At 30.8% G+C, this 25,623-nt stretch overlaps 2 protein-coding genes and 1 non-coding gene across 4 annotated transcripts; 2 read left to right on the top strand and 1 right to left on the bottom strand.

Moving 5' to 3' along the window:
* Positions 1-12,826: 12,826 nt before the first annotated feature.
* TRNAM-CAU (transfer RNA methionine (anticodon CAU)) lies at positions 12,827-12,911 on the top strand. The gene is given in 2 exon segments: positions 12,827-12,864; positions 12,876-12,911. It is a non-coding gene; the product is annotated as a tRNA-Met (tRNA).
* Positions 12,912-13,798: 887 nt separating this feature from the next.
* On the bottom strand, positions 13,799-17,070 carry LOC7478285 (uncharacterized). 2 transcript variants are annotated; one of them, XM_024597116.2, is made up of 6 exons: positions 16,844-17,070; positions 16,605-16,728; positions 16,033-16,231; positions 15,853-15,930; positions 14,293-14,418; positions 13,799-14,193 (listed from the first exon to the last, which is right to left on the bottom strand). In XM_024597116.2, exons 1-6 carry the CDS (start codon positions 16,921-16,923, stop codon positions 14,072-14,074), a joined length of 729 nt encoding a protein of 242 aa, XP_024452884.1. In that variant the 5' UTR covers positions 16,924-17,070; the 3' UTR covers positions 13,799-14,071. The 2 variants fall into 2 exon arrangements, with proteins under 2 accessions (XP_024452884.1, XP_024452882.1); XM_024597114.2 differs by having other exon boundaries at positions 15,853-16,231; positions 16,844-17,068.
* A 1,636-nt stretch (positions 17,071-18,706) lies between these two features.
* On the top strand, positions 18,707-23,496 carry LOC7478284 (cellulose synthase-like protein D1). Its single transcript, XM_024597331.2, has 6 exons — positions 18,707-19,507; positions 19,860-20,289; positions 20,472-20,852; positions 21,231-21,606; positions 21,755-22,151; positions 22,259-23,496. Exons 1-6 carry the CDS (start codon positions 18,897-18,899, stop codon positions 23,196-23,198), a joined length of 3,135 nt encoding a protein of 1,044 aa, XP_024453099.2. The 5' UTR covers positions 18,707-18,896; the 3' UTR covers positions 23,199-23,496.
* Positions 23,497-25,623: the final 2,127 nt, after the last annotated feature.

Below are 25,623 nucleotides of genomic sequence, written 5' to 3'. Positions count from 1 at the left end.
AATTAGGATGCTTTCCTGTGGACTCTACCGTTCTGGATTTTTTTTATTTTTTATTTTTTTGCGTTTCCTTAATTTATTTATTTATTTTGGAAATAGTCAATCAAATGAATCAATCACTATTTTTAATTATTTTTTTTTTTTTAAATGAAAATAGTGAGCAGTGAAATTCTAGATTCGGTGAGATAGGTGTTTCGTCCATTTATTGGTGGTGGTGCTGAGGGAGCGTCGTAAGCACCCGTGGTTATGTTAGTTAGAGAGCCGGTGTTAGTGTCATTTGGCTCCGCCTGGGTTTTATTCAACAGAGACGGCTATGGAGATTTTTAAATTCCATAAAGACATAGATAGATGGGGCTCAAAAAAAAATTTTGTTTTTTTAAAATTAATATGGATGTTAAAATCAGTTTGTATATACTTTGATTAATTTTATAGGTTCTGAAATTAACAATTATTTAAATCAGTGATCCAGAAATTTATAAAACTCAAACCGATAATTTTAAAAAGAAAATTTGATCTTACCGGTTAATCTTTCTTGTTTTGATATAGCTTCATAAGTTATTATTAACTTCCTTTTCTTAATTTGCAGTTTATTTATTTGAAAGATAATATTATAAATCATTCGGATATTGATCTTTTATTTATATTATATTTGTTATGTTTGTAAATAGTATATTTTAGATTTAGAAATTCAAAAATATTTTTTTATTTGTCTTTAGTTAGAAATTAAAAATATATTATATTATGAGTTAAAAAAAAAAAACTAACTTCGCCTGACTTTACTAGAAATTGAAGCCATCGTGGTGGCGGGGATAGAGCCTTGCAATTTACCTTCGACGGCTATCGAGTGGGGTAGAGGTAAAACTGAATTCGTGGCGGCGATTCTTCACCTTCATGGGGTCTATTATCAATGGAGAATATTTAGTCATATAACAACACGAGACAAAAAATCTCTTATTTACAATAAAATATAAATTTATTTATGATAATTAAAAAAAGAAAAATATCAATTTTAAATTATTTCTTTAATCACTAAGAATTGTTTCTTCGCAAGTAAAGAAAGTGGACTGGACTTTACAGCTCAGTTATACCGCCGAGATCAACATATATATATATTTTTTTTTTTTTGAGTTCTCATCGCTCTCGTGATAACTAGATTTGTTATTCTGAATTAAAAAATAAAAAGGAAACTGAATAAAAGCAATTCATGCAAATTGAATATAATTTTTGTTTGTAATTGGAAAAGACAAGAAATAATGTTTGTACTTGGAGATTTTTTTTCTTTTTTTTACTTTCACATTGGTTTACATGGATTATGAGGGGCATTTTGATATTTTCATGTTGTTTTTTAAATTTTTTAATAAAAAAAATTGTTGACGTATGTTGCGTACCAACGAGGGGGTAATGTTCGCACCATGTAGACTGCGTGTGTGTTGTCATCCATGTTTCTTTTTTTTCCTTTCTTTTCTCTCTCCTGGCAAGTAAAGTGCACAATTGTTCTATTTTTGTTTTCAATTGTAGTCCTCGTACATTTAATTTCTTATTTCGTTCTTATTCCTTCTATAAAAGTTTTGTTCCTTTTCTATTTAGTCATTCGATTACAATTTTTTTGTGTGTTTTATTTTTTATTTTGGTCCTTGTTCTTTTTTTCTTGACTTTTCTATTAAAGTTTTTTTAGCTTTTAATTTCATTATTCGATCAAAGTTTTTTTTTTTCAATTTGACCCTTATTCTTCTGGTTTATTTTTTCTTTTTATTAAAAATATTTTTCAATTCAATTTAACCCTCCAATTAAAAAATTGTGTTTGCCTTCTAATTAATTTTATTTTTATTTTCACCCTTGTTTTTTTAGATCCTTTTGCGCAATTGTTTTTTCATAGTTTTATCTTTCAATATTTTATTTGTTAGAGATTTGGCTTTGTGTGCTTTTATCATTCTGTATTAGTTTTTTTTTAATATTATCTTTGTGATTTTCTTCAATTTATTTTCTACAGATTTATTACAGTCTTATAACCAAGATCACAAGTTTTACATGCCTTTTTTATAATGTAAGTTTTTTAAAAAACAATTGTCTTGTTTATATTTGATTTTTCAAAATATTATTTTAATTCATTTATATATTTTTTTGTTTTATAAAAATGAACTTTATTTTTCAAAATAAAAAATATATTTTTTAAAATAATATTTCTTATGTGTTCAGCCTTGATTAATATTTTTTTAGGGTGTGAGTTTATTAAGTCAATTTTTTCATTCTTTAATCAAATTCTTTATTGTTTTATTTTTTTCAGCTTGACCCTTATTCTTTTACATTTTTTCTCTTTTATTAAAATTGTTTTTTCAATTCAATTCAACCCTCCAGTTAAAAATTCTTGTCCCTCTAATTAATGTTTTTTCTCACCCTCATTTTTTTCGATTCCTTAATGTAATTTTTTTTCTGGTTTCATTTTTTGATATTTAATTTGTGAAGAATTGATTTTATATGATCTTATTGTTCTGCATTAGATTTTTTTTTAATATTGGTTTTGTGATCATCTTTAAGTTTTTTCTATAAACTTATCTCGGTCTCATGGTTTAGATCATGATTTCTGCACGCCTCTTTTTAATATAAATTTTTTTAGTTGTTCTGATTCTATATATTTCATTTCTCAGTGTGTTATTTTAATTCATCAATAATTTTTTTATACAGGTGCCATTTATTTTTTAAAATAAAAAATATTTATTTTTAAATTATATTGCTGATGTGTGCAATCTTGTGTAATATTTTTTAAGACGTGAGTTTATTCAGTCAGTCTCATTTGTATTTATCTTTTAAATCATGAGTTTTTTAAGGTGTGAATTTATATTTTATTTATTTAAATAAATAAGTTTATTAAACACAATAAGATGTAAGTCTCATTTTATATTATAGAATATTTTAATCTTTCTTGTATATGCTTTTCAATTTATATTTTGAATTTTTTTATATAAAAAGCATATGAAAGTACCTTGCATTTCTAGTATTTTTTTTTGAAAAAAATTATAATTTGCATCAAAACACGGGTTAAATTGCTAGTAAATAAACAAAGTGACGTGAATCGAAATGGTATTGAAAGACATTTTTTATATCTTATATTCATACGGAATTAATTTTTACGTGCAAAGGTTTCCATATATACAAGCATGAGAGAAGGTGAACTGTATTTAATAAGATTTGTCTGAATCATGCATGATGGCGTGTTTATTACAGAATAAATTAATCTTATATTTGCCATGTACGGCCTATTTTATCAATTGAAAACAATTACAAGAATTGAAAACCACTAAAATGCCATCCTTGGAAGCAGAGACTGAGGTTCTCTTTAATTTTAAAAAAAAAAGAATTATAATGAAAGCGTTTTCTTTCAAGAAACTCCGAACCACTAAAATGTTTGCTTAGTGTTGTTAATTTTGAACAACATCAAGGGAAACTGTTTATCTAAGTTGATTAGCATTGATACTGACTCGCAATGTATTTGACAACGACGTCAATGGAGAAATAAGCCACGATTGTGGGATGATTCCCACTAAAATACGTAGAAGCATAATATCAGAATGCATAATCAGATATTTTCATGTATTTCAGATGAGCCTCTTGGAAGTGTGGTTGTGGTTGTTTTTTAAAGTATTTTTTTCTCATAAATGTATTAAAATAATTTTTTTATTTTTTTAAAATTATTTTTGATATCAGCGCATCAAAATGATCTACAAACAGTCAAACACCAAAAAAATATTTAAAAAAATAAAAAATTTTAATTTTAATACATTAGAAATTTAATATTTTAGATTTTAAAACACTAAAATTTAGGTTTTTCCTCATAAATGTATTAAAACATTAAGTGTTGTTAATTTTGACAACGACGTCAATGGAGATAAGCCACGATTATGGGATGATTAGAAATATACTAAAACTGTTCAGCATTTCACTGTAGCAATCCACAGTGAAATGCTAAGCTGTTTTTTTTTTTTAAGCTGTTTTTTTAAGCAATTTTTTTTCTTTTTTTTTTCATTTTTTCATTTTTGATGCCTTTAGGTTTTTTTTTTTTGTGCTTCTTTCTATGTTTTTTTCTTTTAATAAATTTTATTTTATTTAATTTAGTTTGTTAATGTTAATATTTTTTTAATTTAGTTATCATACTTTTATGACACTGATCCCGGGTTTAACAGGTTAACTTGATTTCACGAGTTAACCCGGATTTTTATTTTCTTTTTAATTAATTTTTTTCATTTACTTTAATTTGTTAATGTTAAATTTATTTCTATTTAGTTATCAGACTTTCATGACACATATCCCAGATTTCACGGGTTAACCCAGTTAATTCTGGATTAACCCGTCCATTTTTTTTATTTTTTATATTTTTTTCTTTTGTTAATGTTAAATATTTTTTTATTTGGTTATCAGACTTTCATGACAAGGATCCCAGGTTTAACGGGTTAATCTGGTTTGACGAGTTAACCCGAAGTTTTTTATTTTTGCTTTTTTTTTTCTTTTTAATTAATTTTTTTCATTTACTTTAATTTGTTAATGTTAAATTTTTTTCTCTTTAGTTATCAGACTTTCATGACACATATCCCAGGTTTGACGGGTTAACCCAGTTAATTCTGGGTTAACCCGTCCATTTTTTTTTGTTTTTTTCTTTTGTTAATGTTAATTTTTTTTTATTTAGTTATCAAACTTTTATGACATGGATCTCGGGTTTAACGGGTTAGCCTGGTTTGACAAGGTAACCTGAAGTTTTTTTTTCTTTTTAATTAATTTTTTTCGTTTAGTTTAGTTTGTTAATGTTAAATTTCTTTCTATTTAATTATCAGACTTTCATGACACATATCCCAAGTCTGACTGGTTAACCTGGTTTCACGGGTTAACCGAGTTAATTATGGGTTAAACCGTCAACTTTTTTTTTTTATTTAGTTATCAAACTTTCATGACATGAATCTCATGTTTGATGGGTTAACCCAGTTAATTCAGATTTTTTTTTCTTTTTCTTCATGTTGGTTTTTTTTCTTGGTTTTTTTCTTTTTAATCAATTCATTTAATTATCACACTTTTATGACACGATCTTGCAGCCAGACACACATCCAAGGCTCTTGGATCTGAATGAACTAAATATATATATAAAAAATTAAATATTAAATAGAAAAAAAAACTAAATATAAAAACATTAAAAAAACTAAAGGCATTAGTTGATAACTAAATAGGAAAAATTTTAATATTAATGAATTAAATTAAACAAAAAAATATTAATTAAAAAGAAAAAGAAAAAGAAAAAAGATATAATTTGGCAGGTTAACTCAGCTGATTCAGATTATTTTTTTGATTAGTTTTTTTCTTCTAATTTCATATTTTAATATTGTATGCAGTCCACAGTGAAAATGTTGATGTCTTTAGTTTTTTTTTTTTCTTTTTATGCCTTTCATGGTGGACTGCATAGTGGAGTTCACGGTGAAAAGGCTTGATGCCTTCTTTTTTTTTTCTTTTCAATTAATTTTTTTAATTTATTTTGTTGATATTAATTTTTTTCTATTTAGTTATCGGACTTTCAAGACACGGATCTCAAGTTTGACGGGTTAAACCTGTTAATTTATATATTTTTTTCTTCATTAGTTTTTTCTTTTTATAGGTTTTTTTTTCCTTTTCTTTTTAATTAATATTTTTTTGTTTAATTTAGTTCATTAATATTAAATTTTTTTCTATTTAATTATCGATTGATGCCTTTAGTTTTCCTTTTCCTTTTTTTTTTTGTTTTTATGTCTTTGACTCTAAACTGCACAGTGTAATCCACGGTGAAAATGCTAATGTCTTTTGTTTGTTTTTGTTTTTTTAACTTTTGAATTAATTTTTTTCTTTCAATTTGGTTTGTTTATGTTAAATTTTTTTATATTTAGTTATAAGACTTTCATGACATGGATCTCATGTCTGACAGATTAGCTCAGTTAATTCAGTTTTTTTTTTCTTTTTCTTCATTAGTTTTCTTCTTTGTTTTCCCCTTTTTAATTAATTTTTATATATATAATTTAGTTTGTTGATATAAAAATTCTTTCTATTTAGTTATCAAACTTTCATGACACGGATCTCAGGTTTGACGGATTACCCAGTTAATTTAGATTTTTTTTCTTTTTCTTTATTAATTTTTTTCCTATAGGTTTTTTTCTTTTAACCCAATTAGTTTTTTTTTTTTTGCTTTTTGCTTTTTTGCTTTTTTTTATGTCTTTGACTGTAGACTGCACAGTGCAATCCACAGTGAAAAGGCCGATGCCTTTTATTTGTTTTTGGTGTTTTTCCTTTTTAATTAAGTTTTTTCATTTATTTTAGTTTGTTAATGTTAAATTTTTTTCTATTTAGTTATCAAACTTTCATGACACGGATCCCGGGTTTGACGGCTTAACCCGGTTAATTCTGGGGTAACCCGTCAATTTTTTTTTCTATTTAGTTATCAAACTTTCACGACACGAATCCAATGTTTGACGGGTTAACCCAGTTAATTCATTTTTTTTCCTTTTTCTTCATTAGTTATTTTCTTCATGTTGGTTTTTTTTCTATGTTTTTTTCTTTTTACTTAATCTATTTAATTATCATACTTTTTTTATACGACCTTGCGGCCAGACCCACATCCAAGGTTATTGGATCTGGTATTGCAGAAAAACCTAACACTTTTAAATCTTAGCTTTTTTTGATATTTTTTATGCAAAAAAAGATTGACCCGTGGCATCGCGCGGGTCATGTAACTAGTTCCCACTAAAATACATAGAAGCATAATATCACGATGCATAATCAGATATTTTCATGTATATCAGATAAGTGAAGCCTTGTTTAATCTTTATTTTGTTCTTAGATTTTTTATTAAGCATAAATAATTTTTATTTTATAAATTATAATTGTTAAATATATCATATTTATTTTTAAGATTTTTTTTGTTAGATAAAAGCCATAGAGCCTGTTTGGAAGTATGGTCGTGATTGTTTTTTAAAGTGTTTTTTCCTCTGAAATATATTAAAATAATATATTTTTTATTTTTTTAAAATCAATTTTGATATCAACGCATTAAAATGATCTACAAATACCAAAAAAAATATTAATTTGAAGTAAATAAAAAAATAAAAAAAATTTTAAAATGTTTTTTAAACTCAAAAACAAATAGGATATAAGCCGGACACGTTATAAATTTGTTTTTTACTGCAGTGATAATTTTGGGGGAAGGGGGAGATTTTGATCATGCCCACATGCATGGGATCCATATCCAAAAATGAGTGATGGTCTGTCGACCAGATATGAAAATAATACTATTTTTTGGTATGCATATGCAACAGTGTTGGCTGTGGACCAAAAGAGGACTCTTTTCTTTAACTCATTTTCGTGGGAAAAGCACTTTGGCATTGTTCATGCATTAGAGAATTTAGAGTCAGCAGCGCTTATTTTTCACCGCTATCCAATGTGGACTCCAACAACAAAACAAAAGCCACCGACGAAAAAAGTAGAAAAAGGAAGGACGTCGGTTCCTTGCGCACAAGCAGTTGAAAAAACGACAGGCCATTATTGGCTCAGAAGACTTTCGAATGCTATCCGGTTTGGTGTTGAGATGGATTTTTTTTTTAATACATTAAAATAATATATTGTTATAAAATTTTTTTTATGTATTTATATTATTTTGATATATTAATATCAAAAATAAAATTTAAAAAATATTATTTTAATATATTTCAGAGCAAAAAACACTTTGAAAAATAACTTCTAACACAATACAAAATGCTATCTTTTTTTAGGATGTTTTAGTTGTGTTTGAATGCATTTTAAAAATGTATTAAATTAAATTTTTTTTTAAAATTTAATATATTAATATTAAAAATAAAAAATATATATTTTAAAAAGGTACTGTGCACTAAAAAAGGGGAAAAGCTGCACGCAGAAATCTTTGCTCGTTGTAGCCATCAATCATACCTCTCGTCACGACTCGAGTTCTGTCAAATTTAGTTATCTTGCGGATTTTAGTGATTGTACCCGAGAAAACAAAAGTGGGGTTAGCTTGCGTGGCCACTGCCACGCTCATAAAAGGTGCGGGCAACTCATGTAGCCCCCAGCACTCGTGTCTCCTCGACGAATCATTGTTGTAAAACGACCGGACTTGAGGATTCAACCTAGTAATTTATTCACTATTATTTTTAGGTCGTTAAAAAATTCCATTTCTTTTTTATTAAAATAATAATATTTTGATTTTTTTATTAAAATCAAAAGTTGAATTTACCCAAATTAATTTGTAATTCAAAACTGGCAAAAGGTCTTCAAATTTGAAACTTGCACGGATTCACGTCACTTTATATTTGATTTTTATCAAATAAATGAGAATGGTGAGATTCGAACTTGTGACGGCTTGATCATCAAGGTTCTGATACTATATCAATAACAATCTCAACCCAGTATCTTAAACTATTAGATAATATCTCAATATATCATTTATATTATTTTCTAACAAAAACATAATTTATTTTGGATTGAAATAATACTTTGACTATTTTACCTCTCATTTCAAAATTCAGTGATCTCGACAATAAGGGTATTATTGTTATTTTTATGGGTCTCATTAATTATTATCAAATTGATTAAGTTGACTGAAGTAGATCATTCTTTTTCTTTTTTATATACAATTAAATTATCATGGATGCCAAAAAAAAATAAACATGACATGAAGGGTCCTTTTAATATTTTCAATTGTTTTGCATGGTAAATTTACTTTTATTGCCCTCTAACTAAAAAAAAAAAAAACAGTCATGGACTTAGGAGTGTTTTTGTCTTTTATCATGGTTTTCATGCAATTCTCATGTTATATCACGGGCAAAATAGTCATTTCATGAGTATGGAAAATATAAAAAAATAAATAAAGTTAGCGTGTGAACAGTGACCGTCGTATTTGGACAACGCATGCAGCGCCGTCGGGTGGTCAAACACCAGCTTCCAGGGCAACAACCCCATAACTTTTGGGCGGCGCGTGTTGTCAAAGTGTCGTAAGTTTGACAGCGATTGTCTTTTTTTTCTTCTTCCTCTCTCCTTCTTGATTTTGGTGTTGACCCTTCAAATTTCTAGGACAATCCTTTGTTTTGTTTTTTCTTCTAATCTGATCTAAGTTCTTTTGATTTTTTTTTTATTTTGAATAAATTATTAAATTTGATTTTTTTTATATAATTTCATCTCCTTTGATTTTTTCAATTGTCATACTTAACCTCTATTCTTTTGGTTCCTACTTTTTAGGTGGTTTTTAAAATCTTTTTTTTTTTTTACATTTTCATTCCTTTTTAATTTTTTTTTTCTATTAAATTCGATCCTCATTTTTTCTATTTTTCCTTGAAAATCTTTAAAAATTGATATTTTTTTCTTCAAATTCATTCCTCAACATTAAATTAGTTGGGTGTTAAGCTTCTTAATTGAACTCGAGTCTAAGATTTAACAGATTATGGGTTTGAGAGATTAATTCGGGTTTAGAAGGTTCACTTGAATTTGCCTTTTGTTTTTGTTTTTTTTAGCTCACTTTGTTTTCAATTTCTTCATATTTTTAAGCTCATTCTTATATAAATATTGCATGACCCATAGTTTTAAAACTTAGACCAACTCGGTGGGTTGATTTGGAGCTTTTTTTATATGGTGTTTATTTAGTTGAAAATAGGGCTCTATTTTTGTTTTTTAAGTTTCTCGGTGATTTTAAAAATGTCACAGGCTATCACAAGTGTTTTCTCTATCTTTGTTAATTTTTTAAGTGAATCTTGTTTTTGAATTAAATTAAATTAATTAATTGTATATAAGCATTCAATGTTTATTTCGTAGCATTTTGTTTGATTTATTTTCCGGGTCGCTATTTTAATGACATTTATGGTTTCTTTTAATTACTCAGATCAACTCGAAAGGTTGATCTAGACTTTTTTTTCATTCGACGTTTATTTAAATTGGAGATTAGTCGCAATTTGTTTTTTGCTTTATATGAATTTTTTTAGTGATTTAAGAAATGACATGAATTATCTTTGTATTTTTTGTCTGAATATAGTTTTTTTAAAAGAATTTTGTTAATTAAATTAAATTAACTGGTTGAATATAAAAATTAAATGCTCGTTTTAGGATATTTATTTAATTTACTTTCAAAATCGATGCTTTAACAGTGCATACAATTACTTTCTGTTACATAAGTCTTAAATTATTATTACTTATTTAAAAATATCAATGTGACCTGAATATATTTTTTATATTAAAAAAGAAATTGTCCGGCCTGTGGTTTAACACGAATGTAACTATGCGACAAAGCATTAATTGTTGCAAACACTTGTCTGTTGAAGAGTCAAAAAAACTTCATCGGATGGCTGTAAATAACCATGCCGTCCATTCTTCGATAAAAAGCTTTTCTTACTTGTCGAAGACAAAAACTCGTTTGCCATCCACCCTGACAGGTTACAGGACGAGCATGCGAAATTAAGCATTAATTAAAAAAAAAAAAATGCTAGAAAAATATTTTTTTTTAATCCACTTTTCATTTTTTTTTGTGTTCATTTATCATTAATAAAATTGATAAACAGAAACATTTTCTAGTTAAATAAAAATTTAGTTTGATTTCTATAAAAATATTTTTTTTTTATTTTGAGTGGAAAATATTTTTCAAAAATTGTAAAAAATTTAGAAATATCATGTTATTTGTTGATTATATAAAATCTGGTCCTCAAACTTTTGATTGTTATATATTTTATTTTGAATATTTTTATTTTCAATTTAATCTCTTAAAATTTGATTTAATTTGATTTTTATATCAATTTTGATCCTTATTTTTATTATTTGTTTTTATCTTATCATTTTTTTTAATTGAATATTTCTATCTATCAAATTTGGTTCTCATTTTTTTTATCGTTATTTATTTTTTTTGAAATAATTTATAAAATTATATATTTTTTTTTAATTTCATCATCTTTCAACCTTTTTATTTACAATGATTTATTTATTTATTTTGCCCTTATAGGAACAAGTTGAAAATCAATTTAAGTAATTTTTTTAAAAATAACATGATTGAAAGATAGAGAACCAAAGTAAAAAAAAAATGGAAGAAATGGGTGGTAGTTTCAAAATTTTAGCAAAACATTTACTATATTCATCATACTTTCTTAATAATAAATATCAATTAATCCATTTTATTTTAAAAAATTAATAAAATAAATAAATTTTAATTCAAAATTTTATTTTTTAATTTTAGTTTGGAAAAGGAGAGAGAATCCGCAAATGCCCTCGAATTCACTATGACAACTTCCGAACAATTTGATTTCAAATATATGCTTATACGTATTTCAATTAATTATTTAAGGTTTTGAAGTTAATAATCAGATAAATTTTTAATAGCTCATGAGCTATATTACAAGCTTTGGATATTGTCCTCGAATTGTGCGCACAAATCCAACACGAACATGAAGGCCATGTATCTTCCCAAACATGAACAGTTCCTCGACAAACTAGCATCAAAGGTTGAACACTTGAACTCTTAAGACTTTATGTTTGGGAACGCGATGCAAACCGCATTTTAAAAAAATTCAAAAATTTTTCTTTTGCTAAAATTTGATATGTTTTAGATCGTTTTGATGTGTTGATGTCAAAAATAATTTTTAAAAAATAAAAAAATATCATTGGTATGCATTTCAGCATGAAAAATTATTTGAAAAACAACCGCAACCACACTGCTAAATACTCTTATCTGTTTTTTCATAGTTTGGTAAAAGAGTTGGGCTGTAAACTCTAGACATCCCACCTGAATTGTTAAATATTTTCATTAAAGGGAAACTTGTTTTTGAATGAACCGAACTTATCCGTGGGAGGATTTGTTAAATATCCATGTAAAGGATAAAGGGGAAATATTATTTTATGAATTAAAATATGCCAGAATAGTATTTTCCGTATAAAACAAAATGCAAATTCTTCTTTATCTCACCCCCCACATCCGAGTATCAAAGGCCAGTTAAGAATCCATGGCATCTTTTTTTTTTTTTTTTCCTGAAAAGTTACCAAGGAAGCTAGCTAGTGTGGAGAGAGGCATGTGCCATTCCCAGTATACATCCATGAAAACAAGATCACATACGGAAGACCTTTCAATCTCCACCACTTTCTTCCACGAAAGTAATAAATTGGTGATTTGGTATCACTAAAGTGGATATTAATACGTGATGACGACGACGACGACGACGGAGAATTGGCCACTTTGAATTGAAATTTGATTCTACATTGCCTTCTAGAATTTAATTTGAAGCCTGGGATCGACTAATCAAACTCTGTTCATAAACTGTAGGAGAACAACCAAGCAAATGTCCCTCTCACAAATTTTCAATGAATTATTAAACCCACCGGGGGAGACCATTTCTTTGTCAAAGTCATGTAACCTAACTACAGGGCCGTACGCCATCACGCACAACCAGTAGGAATCGAGACTTTTTTTTTTCCAACCTGAATTGACTCTTTGGTTTTGAGCCTTTATCTTCTTGTATTTTAAGCACTGTTAACGTGCAGACGCAATACGATATTGTAAGCTGTAACGTTACGATGATTTGATAGCATGTTTTGACCTGAACTCTCTATGGAGTTTTGTATTTAGGGCTGGATTTTATAAGCTTTTGAAGTAGCATGAAAAGCCCCCGATTAGTTTAACATTTAAATTTGGAACATGGTTTAAGCTGAACGTGCTGAGTTCCTAAGTCAGATAAAAAGAAGTTTAAAAGTCGCTTTGAAAGAGCCAAAAAGTGGTAGAACATGGATTCTATTAGAAAATATTATGTTGTGTTAAGTTTTAGGTAAATCAGCCCCTCTACCAAATGGGGTGGTGGCGCAGTTGGCTAGCGCGTAGGTCTCATAGCTTCTGAGTTATCCTGAGGTCGAGAGTTCGAGCCTCTCTCACCCCAAGTGTGATTTTTTTCATTTTTTTTCTTCATATAGGGAAAGGGAACAATTACTAGCTAGCTCTCCTCTCCTCTCCCCTTCTCTTTTCATATTCTTCCCTTTTCTTTTAAAGCAGAAATACAAATCATCGACAATGGAAAAACTTGAGTTGGGACCAGCTGGCTATGTGCATATATACGAATATTGGAGACCTTTCTTTGGTTGTCGCATGTGTACTTTCCTTGAGACTTAGGCCTTTGGCATCGAGTAAAAATGAAATGCTCGCACTACTGATGTGATGAACATGGAGCCGTTCCAGAATATGGCATCCAATCTATATTATAGGACAAGACATCGTGTTTCCACAGAAGCATTTTGAGAAGTGAGGGATCACTAAGATCTATCTCATCATGATGACGATAAGAGGGTGAGCTAATTCTCTTCAGTCATCCTGATTTGCACGAGTTATAGAACAATCTGATTAACATAGATTGATCTAAACATAACTAAAAACATTCCGAGAAGGCATTTTCCTGTAAGTGAGCATACTTTTACAAACCACCGAATTAATGCCCACTATATTCCTCCAAATGTTGTGGAGCCTACCCTTCCCGTATTTCACCAAAGCCTACTTCCTTTGAGTCGACACCTTCCATGTCACTCCCACCAGCCAGAACCATTTGCATCTGTCAGCAGTAAAATGAATCACTACGTCTCAGTACAGAAGAAACCATATAATCTCAACAGAAAAGAAACTCCAAAGACTCCAGACAGAAATAATGAAGATCTCTTCTTTGGTCTTCGCATGTGTAACAGAAATAATGAAGATCTCTTCTTTGGTCTTCGCATGTGTACTTAGGACTTTGGTCTTCCGCATTGAGCAAAAATGAAATGCTTGCCATATTCGATGTAATAAGACAGGTTCCAATCTATATTCCAGAATATGGCATCCGATTTATATTCTACAACAAGACATAATGTTTCTACAAAACCATTTTGAGAAGTGGAGCAATCACTGGGATGTCATCAGGATGACGATATAAGAGGGTGAGCTAATTCTCCAGTCATCCTGATTTGCATGAGTTACAGAATAATCTGATTAACATATGTTAATCTAAACATAATTAAAAACATTCCGAGAAGGTGTTTTCCGCAAGTGAACATGCTTTCACAGACCAATTAATTAATGCCATTCTATTCCTCCAAATGTAGTGGAGCCTACCCCTTCCCATATTTCACCATAGCCTACTTCCTCCGAGTCGACACCTTCCATGTCACAGTCCCACCAGCCAGAACCGTTTGCATCTGTCAGCAATAAAATGAGCCACTACGTCTTAGTGCAAAAGAAAGCATATAATTTCAACAAAAAAAGCTTTTAATTTCTCTTGTAGAAAGCATACTCACAATGATTGTAGAGAGGCCTTTGTTTTTTGTTGCCAATGAAGCTTTCTTTTCTTCCTTTTTGATTGGGACTTGGATGAACTCCCAAAACTAATGAAGGCTTTCGTGCAGTATGGTTCTGGCCACCACCTTGCAAACCCGATATAAAATTCATAAACCATAAAAGGTTCAGTGTATTTGAAAGTGATGGTTGGACTTGCCAGTGATATTTGATTTTTGCAAAAATGGGTTAAGAACCCAACAGATGATTACTGAATGTCAGTATCTTTGGTTTTAGATTTTTCATGCTCATTTCTTTTTCTGCCACTCTGCTCGGAAATCTTCATGTACTAGGATAGCATCAACTATGAGTCATGTTTTCAAAATCAAACAAATACTCCTTAGAATTTGAATATTCTACAATTCAGTTGCCCTTCTTTATTGACATGGGGAAATTTCTTCCATTTTCTTGGCATAATAATGTTTATGGCATTACTTCATTAATGATCAAGATTTTTAAGGTTTAAGGAATACAAGTCCAAGATGTAGTTTGATAAATCAAGCATAACTCTTAATCCAATCATTAGATCGAGCTGAAATTTTGATAGAAGATTTTGAAGGTCATGTTTCTTTTTGAGTTAAAATTTCATGAAGATTAGTGATCAAAAGGCGTTCAAATAAAGCTTAGAAGTTACCATGCGGAAATATTTTTATTTACCTTGTTGTATTTGAATTTGTTTTCCTATTTAGATTAAGACTTTCAATTTAATTAGTACTATTTAGAAATCTTAATGCTAGATGGATTCTATTAATTAGATAAGTTTTAATTAATAATCATTTTCTATAAAGGATTTTAGTTTTAATTAGAAATCATTTTCTATAAAAAGATTTTATGACTAATATAAATAAGGATGTCTAGTTTATTTTGAGAAAAAAACATTATTATTTAGACTTTTAATAAAACACTGGAGAGTTTTCTCTAAATTTCTCACCAATTTAAATATGTAACCTTTGGGTTTAAGAGCCCTAGCTTTATCCACGTTATACACCGAGTTATTTATCCTGTTTGATGGCAAAGATAGGTCTGGTAATTAGACCCATAACAACATCAAATAAACTATAGAGATGCATATAGATTGGGAAGCTACATATCATGTTCAAGACATGCGTATGATCTATTCTATGCATTATGTATAATAGAAATCTTAAAAGGATTTCCAGAATCCCAAGTATTCTAGCTTATCAGGTTTTCCTAATTTCCTCAACCAACTGTCTGACGTTAACACAAAAAAATGCCTAACAGTGCTACTGATTTCACTGGAACACCTCACGAGAAAAGGAAATATGTAAAAGCTTCTCATTTTGGGGCAGGGATTAAGCATGAGTCCACCTAAATTCACGCACATACTTGAGCCCAAGCTAAGTGTTTTTCTTTTACACGGGAAATCACAGTAGCATAAAACACAACATCAAATTAAATGTTTTTCTGGCAACCAAACAGAAAGAGTAACAATTCCGAATGGCTTGAAGCAAAATATTAAATGAAATAGAGAGTTTGAACTTGCTATATAAGATAAGGCATACCTCCAAATAGGTTCCTCTTTCTGGATCCTGGCACATCATTTACAGTAGAGGTTCCTACTTTACCAACATGACTTGAACCTATAACAGATGAAGTGGTGGAGGTTCCAAAATCACAATCACCAGATGAACCTAAGCCAAATGAAGAGCTAGAAGTTTGTTTTTCACTGAATGGACCCATACCATCTCCTTTTTCACCATCACCGACCGAAATTACATCATCTCCTTTTTCTACTCTAGTAGGCTTAAACTGCTGAAAAACCACATCATCAAGAACAGAACTCCTTTCTTCCTTTTCCTTTTGAACCTCAATTTGGTGACCAGTAAACCCGCCACCATTGCTAGGAGGACCTAACGGCGTCCAGAAAGGCCTTGACTTCCCCTGTAAGAAGATTAAACCATTTTCCTCAAAACCCCCAAATTTAAACGAGATCAATGCATGTTCAATCCGTTCTTCATTCTTTACAGCCTTAATAAAAATCTAAAAACCCACTAAAATAAGCTCAATAAAAAAAGTTACTTCTGTTTGGTATCCAAGAAAATCAAGAACAGAAGATCTAACCATCAAATTTATAGTTGTTTAAAGCTCAAAACTAAACCCTCCATCAAAAGTCATCAATCACAGAGCAGCTAAAATAGGCTTCATAATTGAAAAGGCAAACTGAAAAACAAAAACACATAAGCCTTATTCTGTTTCACGTTTCCCCAATTTTCTCTGCAGCCAAACAGCAGCTACTGAAGAATTAACTAATTACCTTAACTGTTTTGGGTAGGACAGAACTTTTGTGCAACTTCTTGTCAAGGAAATCAGAAAAAGAAATGCGGGGGCTCTTCTTTGAATCTTCTCTTTGCTCGTCTTGATTTGAATCTTTAGCGCTACTGAAAATCAAACAAAAAAAAGCCACAATCTTTAGCACTGATTACGCATAAATCATCCGTTAAAAAAATTAAGAAACAGATGATAATAATAAAATCCCAGGGATGGTTTGGTTACGGATTTGAAGAGCGAAAGATGAAAGATGAAGGAATTGATCGTTGACCCAAAACCCTAATTGTATTTTGCTTTGAATGCATTTCTACTCGTTTGCTTTCCTTTTGAACAAAAGAAAATCTTCAAGTCCGATACCTTTTTGTTTCATGGTCATACATTATTAGTTTTTTTAGTTTTGGCGCTATAATTTTAAATCTTACGTGAAAATAAATTGTTGGTTCATTTGGAGCGGGATTTTCTTTTCAAGTCTCTATCTCGCATTTTTATCCTTGCCCCGGTCGTAGCGTGACTCCGAAAACTTGGTATAAAATTGCTTCTCTCTCTTTTTAGTTTTCTCCATTAATTTTTGAGTGCTAAAATTTAATTTTTCCATAGAAGGATTTTTAGATAAGTTTAAAGTTTGGATTGATGTACTTACGGGAAATTATGCGTGTACGAGAAAACCTATATTTAAAATTTGATTCTTAGAAATAAAATGTAATGGCATCAAAACTTCGTTCGACTCTTGAAAGCTCTCAGATCATACAACAAACGCTAGGAACAAGTCTACTTGGTATTAAGTAATTAGAAGAGAAGAGAAGTGGGAAAAAATGAGTAATTAGAAGGCAAAATAAAGTCTAGAAGGTAAAAAGAAATAATAATCTATAGACTGCAAATCAACGTTGATAATTAGTAAGAAGAAGGAGAAGAAGAAAAAATTGATCCGATCCACACCAGCGTGGGCCAATTATCTGGTGTAAATTACAGACTGAAGAATGTTGTAGTGAATTACTCTGGCAAATTCAAAGTCAACCAACAACAAGACTACAGATGCATATGAACAAATAACCAACAAAACGATGACAATTGCATATGAACAAGCAACCCGTCTTACCACAAGCTACTTGCTGATATGCTGTTAAGCTTAAGAAATGGTATCTGTTTATTTTTGTGTTTGAAAAATATTTTTAAAAAAATTAAATTTTTTTTTAATTTTTTTAATTTTAAATTAATAATTTTTGGGTGTTTTTAAATCATTGTAATACGCTGATATTAAAAATAATTTTTAAAAAATAAAATAACATTATTTTGATACATTTCCGAGTAAAAAACACTTTGAAAAGTAACCAAAATCATACTCCCAAACACGCTTTTAATCTATTATTTAATAGTTTTAATAACGAAAATTTCTTGGTATTTATAATCATAATTCATCGATACCTCTATTAGCAACAGATTCATGAAAGAAACAATATTAAAGAAAAACTAATTATCAATATTTGCTTTGTTTACTTTTGTCAGTAATATCATTTCAGAAATTTTAGAGTATTGCAAAAGTAATTATTAATATTTGCTTTATAAAAGAGATAAATATAAAAAATGAGAATACTTTATTTTTTGAGTCTCGAATCAAAATATTTATTTTATCTCATGCAAGTTTTAAGCTTAAATGATTCTAGATATATTAAAAAATAATAGATTTTGATAAAACAACTTACATTTGATAAAATTAAGTACATACTTGTACAAGTTTTAAGCCAAAATAAATTTGGATAAATTATATTTTATAACTCTGTTCGACATATTTTCCTCCTGTTTCTTTGTTCCTGTGGTTTCAGCACCCATATTTTGTGGACTCAGGAGACACGCCTCGTGGATTGAAGGGTATTTCAATCCCTTCAATTTCCTAGCTAACCTGTCCTTCATAAGAGAGTGCTCTTCTGTTTCAATCCGCTATGTTCTCAGATCCTTGTAACCCAAAGAGAGAGGGAGATAAGAGTTTCTTGCATTATAGGAGATAGCTGTATTTAGAGAGGTTAAGCTTAAAATAAGGGAACAGAGTTTCTTGCAACACATCTTTAAAATAGAAAGAAAAATTGTGGACATCATTGGCCCATCAAACTCAACGTGGCTTTCCTCTCTAGTTTCATAATTTTCGTGTAAGAAAAGAAAATCAATCAAGAAACGACAAAGTAAAACCATTTCTATGTTGCAGCATTGGTTTTTCTGAAGAAAACACCATTGTCACAACAAAATCAATGGTTTTTCTGAAGAAAACACCAATACACAGATATTAATGCGCATGGCAACCTCATCAAAACCAAAAGGGAAGACTTTGTCATCACAAGCATCAAGTGCTGCTCGTCCACAACAGGCTGTGAAATTTGCACGCCGGACATCTAGTGGACGCATTGATAGCTTTTCACAAGATGACGATATGGACTTGTCAGGTGAATATTCAGGACAGAGTGACTATATCAATTACACTGTTGTCATGCCCCCTACCCCTGATAACCAGCCTGCACACCCGTCCTCAGAGAATAAATCTGATGGGACGAAGAGCCGCCTTGGTTCTGAGGCACAGCATCGGTCCAGGCAGGTAGGAGCGCGAGAAGATGGTTACGGAAGCCATGGTGGCAGCAATGGCGGTGTAAAAATGGAACGAGGAATGTCAATAATGAAATCAAATAATAAATCAATGTTGTTGAGGAGTCAAACTGGAGATTTTGATCACAACAGGTGGTTGTTTGAGACAAAAGGAACTTATGGTGTTGGAAATGCATATTGGTCAGAAGGAGACAATTATGGTCAGGATACGGAGCTGAGTATGTCCGATTTTTTGGACAAGCCTTGGAAGCCACTCACTAGGAAGATTAAGGTTCCTGCAGCTATTCTCAGCCCTTACAGGTGCACGTCTTATTTTGTAACAAATGCATTTAACATAACAGGAGCATAGTATATGGGAGATGGAACTTCATTCCTTGAATGTTTGCTGATGGTATTATGGCCTTCAAGTTCTATAGAATACCTTTAGCCTTCGCAGAACTGGAAAAAAAAAAAAACTGAAGGTTGGAAAACAGAATAAAGCTAGCTTATGCTTACTGCTTGACAATTTGCAGAAAGCTGAGTTTACCCTCGAGTTTAATTATGCTAGACCTTAGAATATAAAGGTTCCAGCTAAATTAACGAGGTTTTTTAGGCTTTTTATCCTTGTAAAATCTAGCTTTTGAATCTGCTAACATAAGCTTTGTATGAACAGGATACTTATAGTGATCCGTTTGATAGTTCTGTTTTTCTTCCTAAAGTGGAGAGTTCAGAACCCCAATCCTGATGCAACGTGGCTGTGGGGGATGTCTATTGTTTGTGAGATTTGGTTTGCAATCTCATGGATACTAGACATTTTCCCTAAGTTTAACCCCATCAACCGATCCACTGACCTTGCTGCTCTGCGTGACAAGTTTGAGAAGCCCTCCCCTGCAAATCCTCATGGCCGGTCAGACCTCCCAGGAGTTGATATTTTTGTCTCCACGGCCGATCCTGAGAAGGAACCTCCCCTTGTCACATCCAACACAATTTTATCGATTCTTGCAGCTGACTACCCTGTTGAGAAACTCTCCTGCTACATTTCTGATGATGGTGGTGCCATACTCACCTTCGAGGCTATGGCTGAAGCTGTTCGATATGCTGAGGTCCTGTTACAATTTTGAACACCAAAATGATAAAATATTGTTTAATTCGGAAAATGTTAACCCTTACATCCAGTGAAACACAAGCTGTGGTTCCATTAATCTTTGCTAGAGATTGAATTTACAAACATACGAATAGGATTTACATGCTATAACTAGGCATTTTTTTATGATTGTTTGCACAGGTTTGGGTACCGTTTTGTCGAAAACACGACATTGAGCTGAGGAATCCGGATAGTTACTTCAGCCTAAAAACTGACCCCACCAAAAACAAGAAACGGCCTGATTTTGTCAAGGACCGCCGTTGGATGAAGAGAGAGTATGATGAGTTCAAGGTCAGGATCAATGGTCTGCCTGAAGCAATACGAAGGAGAAGCAAATCATTAAACTCTAAGGAGATGAAGAAGGCTAAAAGTCTAGCCGGGGAAAAGAATGGTGGTTCCTTGCCACCAGAGGGGGTCGATGTCCCCAAAGCTACATGGATGGCTGATGGTACCCCTTGGCCTGGCACATGGCTGAATCCAACAGATGATCACAAAAAGGGGGACCATGCTGGAATCTTGCAGGTGATTACACTACTAAATGATTAGTGAATAAATAGGCACAAACTCCTCATCTCACACCCATTTATATACCCGTGTTAATGGAAAAGGAGCAAGTAATTGCTTGGAGAGTATGGAATGATCTCTCATTACTCAAGTCAAGAGCTTAAATTAAGAAGCTCACAGCCATTCATCAGGATTAGGTTTTTCGTTGTTTCACAAGTATTATTCCATCAGTCAACAATTCTTTTCTACAGATTGAAAGAGGAACGTAACATCAAAGTTATATTCTTGATATTTATGGCTTCTGTAATCCTGTTTAATATTTTCTTGAACAGCTTCTGTTCTAATATGTCTCTTCTGCTGAATTAACTTTTGAAACTTGAATCTGTTTCCATGCAGGTAATGAGTAAGGTCCCAGCAAATGATCCAGTGATGGGCCATCCAGATGAGAAAAAATTAGATTTCACTGGAGTTGACGTTAGGATACCAATGTTTGCATATGTATCACGTGAAAAGAGGCCTGGCTTTGACCACAACAAGAAGGCTGGAGCCATGAACGCGTTGGTTAGAGCTTCAGCTATATTGTCCAATGGACCATTCATACTCAATCTGGACTGTGATCATTACTTCTATAATTGTCAAGCTATAAGGGAGGGAATGTGCTTTATGATGGACCGTGGTGGTGACCGCATATGCTACATCCAGTTTCCACAAAGATTTGAAGGGATCGACCCGTCTGATCGATATGCAAATCACAACACCGTCTTCTTTGATGGTAATGCTTTGGATTTTACTTTAGATTCTACAATCACATTGGTAACATCTTTATTATCAATATAGTCTTCAAGAATTTGAAATGGCTAAGCATACTTTAGGCTCTACTCTTCCCAGTCTTCAATAAAAATATACCTTCTTGCAAACAGGAAGTATGCGAGCACTGGATGGTCTTCAAGGTCCTGTGTATGTAGGAACAGGGTGCATGTTTCGTAGACATGCACTATATGGGTTCCTTCCACCAAGGGCAAACGAGTACTTGGGCATGTTCGGCAGTACGAAAAAAAGGGCTCCAGGTTTTAAGGTTCAATTAGAAGACGAGTCTGAGACTCAGTCCCTCACATCACACCCCGACTTGAACCTGCCAAGGAAGTTTGGTAATTCAGCCATGTTCAACGAGTCTATAGCTGTTGCTGAATACCAAGGACGGCCACTTGCTGATCACAAATCGGTAAAGAATGGCAGGCCTCCTGGTGCACTTCTCCTGCCACGTCCACCTCTAGATGCACCCACGGTTGCAGAGGCAATTGCTGTCATCTCTTGCTGGTAATTAGTCAGATCAATACCTTGCTATATCTATAGAATTCTTTGTATACGAAGGGCCTTAATTTTTTTAGTTACACCAATCAAATTCTGAACAATGTTGGGCACAGGTATGAGGACAAGACTGAATGGGGGGACAAGATAGGTTGGATCTATGGCTCAGTCACAGAAGATGTGGTGACTGGTTATCGGATGCACAACCGTGGGTGGCGGTCTGTGTACTGTGTAACAAAGAGAGATGCCTTCCGTGGCACAGCACCAATCAACCTCACTGACCGCCTTCACCAGGTGCTACGATGGGCTACTGGTTCGGTCGAAATATTTTTCTCTAAAAACAATGCCTTCCTAGGAAGCCGGCGACTGAAGTTCTTACAGCGAATCGCTTACCTCAATGTTGGCATTTACCCCTTCACCTCCTTCTTCTTAGTCACTTACTGCTTCCTCCCTGCACTTTCCCTTTTCACAGGAACCTTCATTGTTCAAAGCCTTGATATAGCTTTCCTTTGTTACCTCTTAACCATCACTGTATCACTAACTCTCATCTCCCTTCTTGAAATAAAATGGTCCGGTATTGGGCTCGAGGAATTGTGGCGTAATGAGCAGTTTTGGCTCATTGGTGGCACTAGCGCTCACCTAGCTGCTGTGCTCCAAGGCCTTCTAAAAGTCACTGCTGGCATTGAGATTTCTTTCACGTTAACCTCCAAGTCTGCAGGTGAAGATGAAGACGATGTTTTTGCTGATCTTTACGAGGTCAAATGGACAAGTCTCTTCTTAGTGCCACTCACCATCCTAGTAGTCAACATTGTTGCCATAGTTATTGGATGCTCGAGGACATTATACAGTGTGATACCAGAATGGGGTAAGTTGATGGGAGGACTCTTTTTCAGCTTCTGGGTGCTGTCTCACATGTATCCATTTGTGAAAGGTCTGTTGGGAAGGAGAGGAAGAGTGCCAACAATTGTATATGTCTGGTCAGGGCTGGTTGCAATTACTGTGTCCTTGCTTTGGATATCAATCAGTAGTGAAAATCGTGGAAACCTTCAAGTGTAATGTCAGTTCGAGACTGAGGGGGAGAGGGGAGGTTGGAGGCACTGTGACAGATGCTCCGAAGAGTTGTGTTCATCATAATTAGTTAATTACCAACTGGGAGATTTTTCTTTCCAATCATCTATTCTTTTACTCTCCTTTTCTTCCTCGATGTAATTCTTCAAGAAGCATTTCATTAGGCAAAAAAGTATTATATACATGGCTGGCATCAGAAACTTAGCAATGCTTGGTAGCTTCGTTTTAGATCACTTTCTGGAAACATGTCAGCATTTTATCCACTGCCATTGTTTTCAATATCAAATCACATGTCGTACGTGCATGCATACACCCTTTCCTAATTTTCACTGATGTCATTTAGAGTTTTCTATTAGCTATTTGACCTGCAATCCCGAGCGGGTCATGCTTTTTTTTTTTTATAAAAAAAATTATATATACAATTTTTTTTTTTGACGTGATGTGTTTTTATATATATAAAAAATCTTAAATATAAATAAAAAAGTTTATATATATAAAAACTGCAGAAAAAAAATCATTATCCTTCTAATATGTGTTTAATGATTTTTTTTATTAAAATTAATATTTTATTTAATCAAAAGATAAAAAAATAGACACATAATGAAATTGATTGAATAAAATAAAAAAAAATATTATGAAAGATTACACATATTAAAAATATTATTCAAAAAATAAATACTTTTTATTTTTAAAAATAAATTTTTTTATATAAAAGATATAAAAAAGCTATTGATGAATTAGAATAATCACTTCAACAATTAAATGCAAACAAAATAACTAAAAAATCATTGCTATTTAAAAGAGGTTAAATGAACAAAATAAAAAATAGAAAAAATATTAATTTAAATACAAATTAAAAAATTATTTTGAAAAATGCATAAATCACATTCATTATTAAAAATCCAAAGGAAAAAAAAAAACTAGGGCGCTGTTGAACCTAAAAAGCCAAGCCAACTTCCTAATCCATATATATTTTTAGTATTTTTTATTATTTTGATGTAAGATAAAAAATAAAAAATAAAAAATAATATTTTAATATACTTTTTAATAAAAAAACTCTAAATTCAAGATCAGCCATCAAGTATAAGGGTGTGGGTGGTTGTACCTAGTTTGTTTGAATGATGCTAGGAATTGACAGGCGATCAAATCCATATAAATAAAATATTCTAAGAGCTCAAAATTAGAAAATTTCAATAAGTTTTCAAAACCCCTTTTTTCTAAGTGGTTCTCTACTGTGTACTAGAATTTGAAACAATCAAATATTTTCTCTGAGCATAGCAATCAATTTTTATTAAGAAAATATCTGTTTTTACATTTGAAATTATATTAAAATCATTTTAAAAATATATTTAATTTGAAAAATACATTAAATTAATATTTTTTTATAACTTTAATATGTTAATATCAAAAATAAAAAAAATATTATTTTAATATATTTTCAAACAATAAATATTTTTAAAAAATATATAACACTTACACTAAATTGAAATGAATAGAATCCACCTTTTCAAATATGTTCCATGACAATGCCAACATATTCTTTTCCTTTAAATTAAAAAATAATAGCATCTAATTTCTTAACTTTGTGGAAATAATAACAAAAAATTATAAGTAAAATTCTGCACATAAGAATCTCACCGAATGAAAATGTTAATATAAACAATTTTTTTAAAAAATTATTAATATTAACCTAGAGAATCTTTAAACCAAATTATATCGAATTAATTTATAAACTCGATTAGATTTAACATTATATTAAATGAAATGTTCAAACGTTTAAATAACATAAATTTTTTATTACAACAACTCTCAAAATTCAAAATACATGAGACCCAAATTATTCAATAGTTTTTATGATTATTTATCCTTTTTTTTTCTTTAGGGATGACCATTAATATTACGAGTCGAATTTTTTGATATTCATATTTTATTTATTATTTACTAAATAAAAATGTTCATATTCATAAATAATTCATGGAGTTTCGAGTATTCAATAAATATCTATTATTTATTATTATTTATTAATCAATAAAAAATAAAATAATTAATATATATATATACATATTTAAAGTATATATGTATATATATATATATATTAAATAATAAAATGATAAATATTATTCATATATAAGAATTTTATGCTAATATTAAGGTGTGTGTATATATATTGTGTTAAAAAAATTAAATATTCTATAAATATATATTTGAATTAGATTAGGTGATTTTATGCTGAATTTGATAATACCCAAACTATATTTATTATTTATTGATCCAAAAATTCTCATCCATTTTTAATCGAGTCGGGTATCAGTCATGTTCGGTTTAAATTTACATCCCTACCCTTTCCTACTTACAGCTCCCTATGCTCCTCTCTCTCATCCGTTCCACGTTTCCACTATTTATAGGTAAAATA

The sequence above is a fragment of the Populus trichocarpa genome, chromosome 3 (assembly GCF_000002775.5).
Source record: "Populus trichocarpa isolate Nisqually-1 chromosome 3, P.trichocarpa_v4.1, whole genome shotgun sequence".
In the NCBI taxonomy this organism is placed as follows: domain Eukaryota; kingdom Viridiplantae; phylum Streptophyta; class Magnoliopsida; order Malpighiales; family Salicaceae; genus Populus; species Populus trichocarpa.
This window is presented reverse-complemented; position numbering and strand designations above follow the sequence as displayed.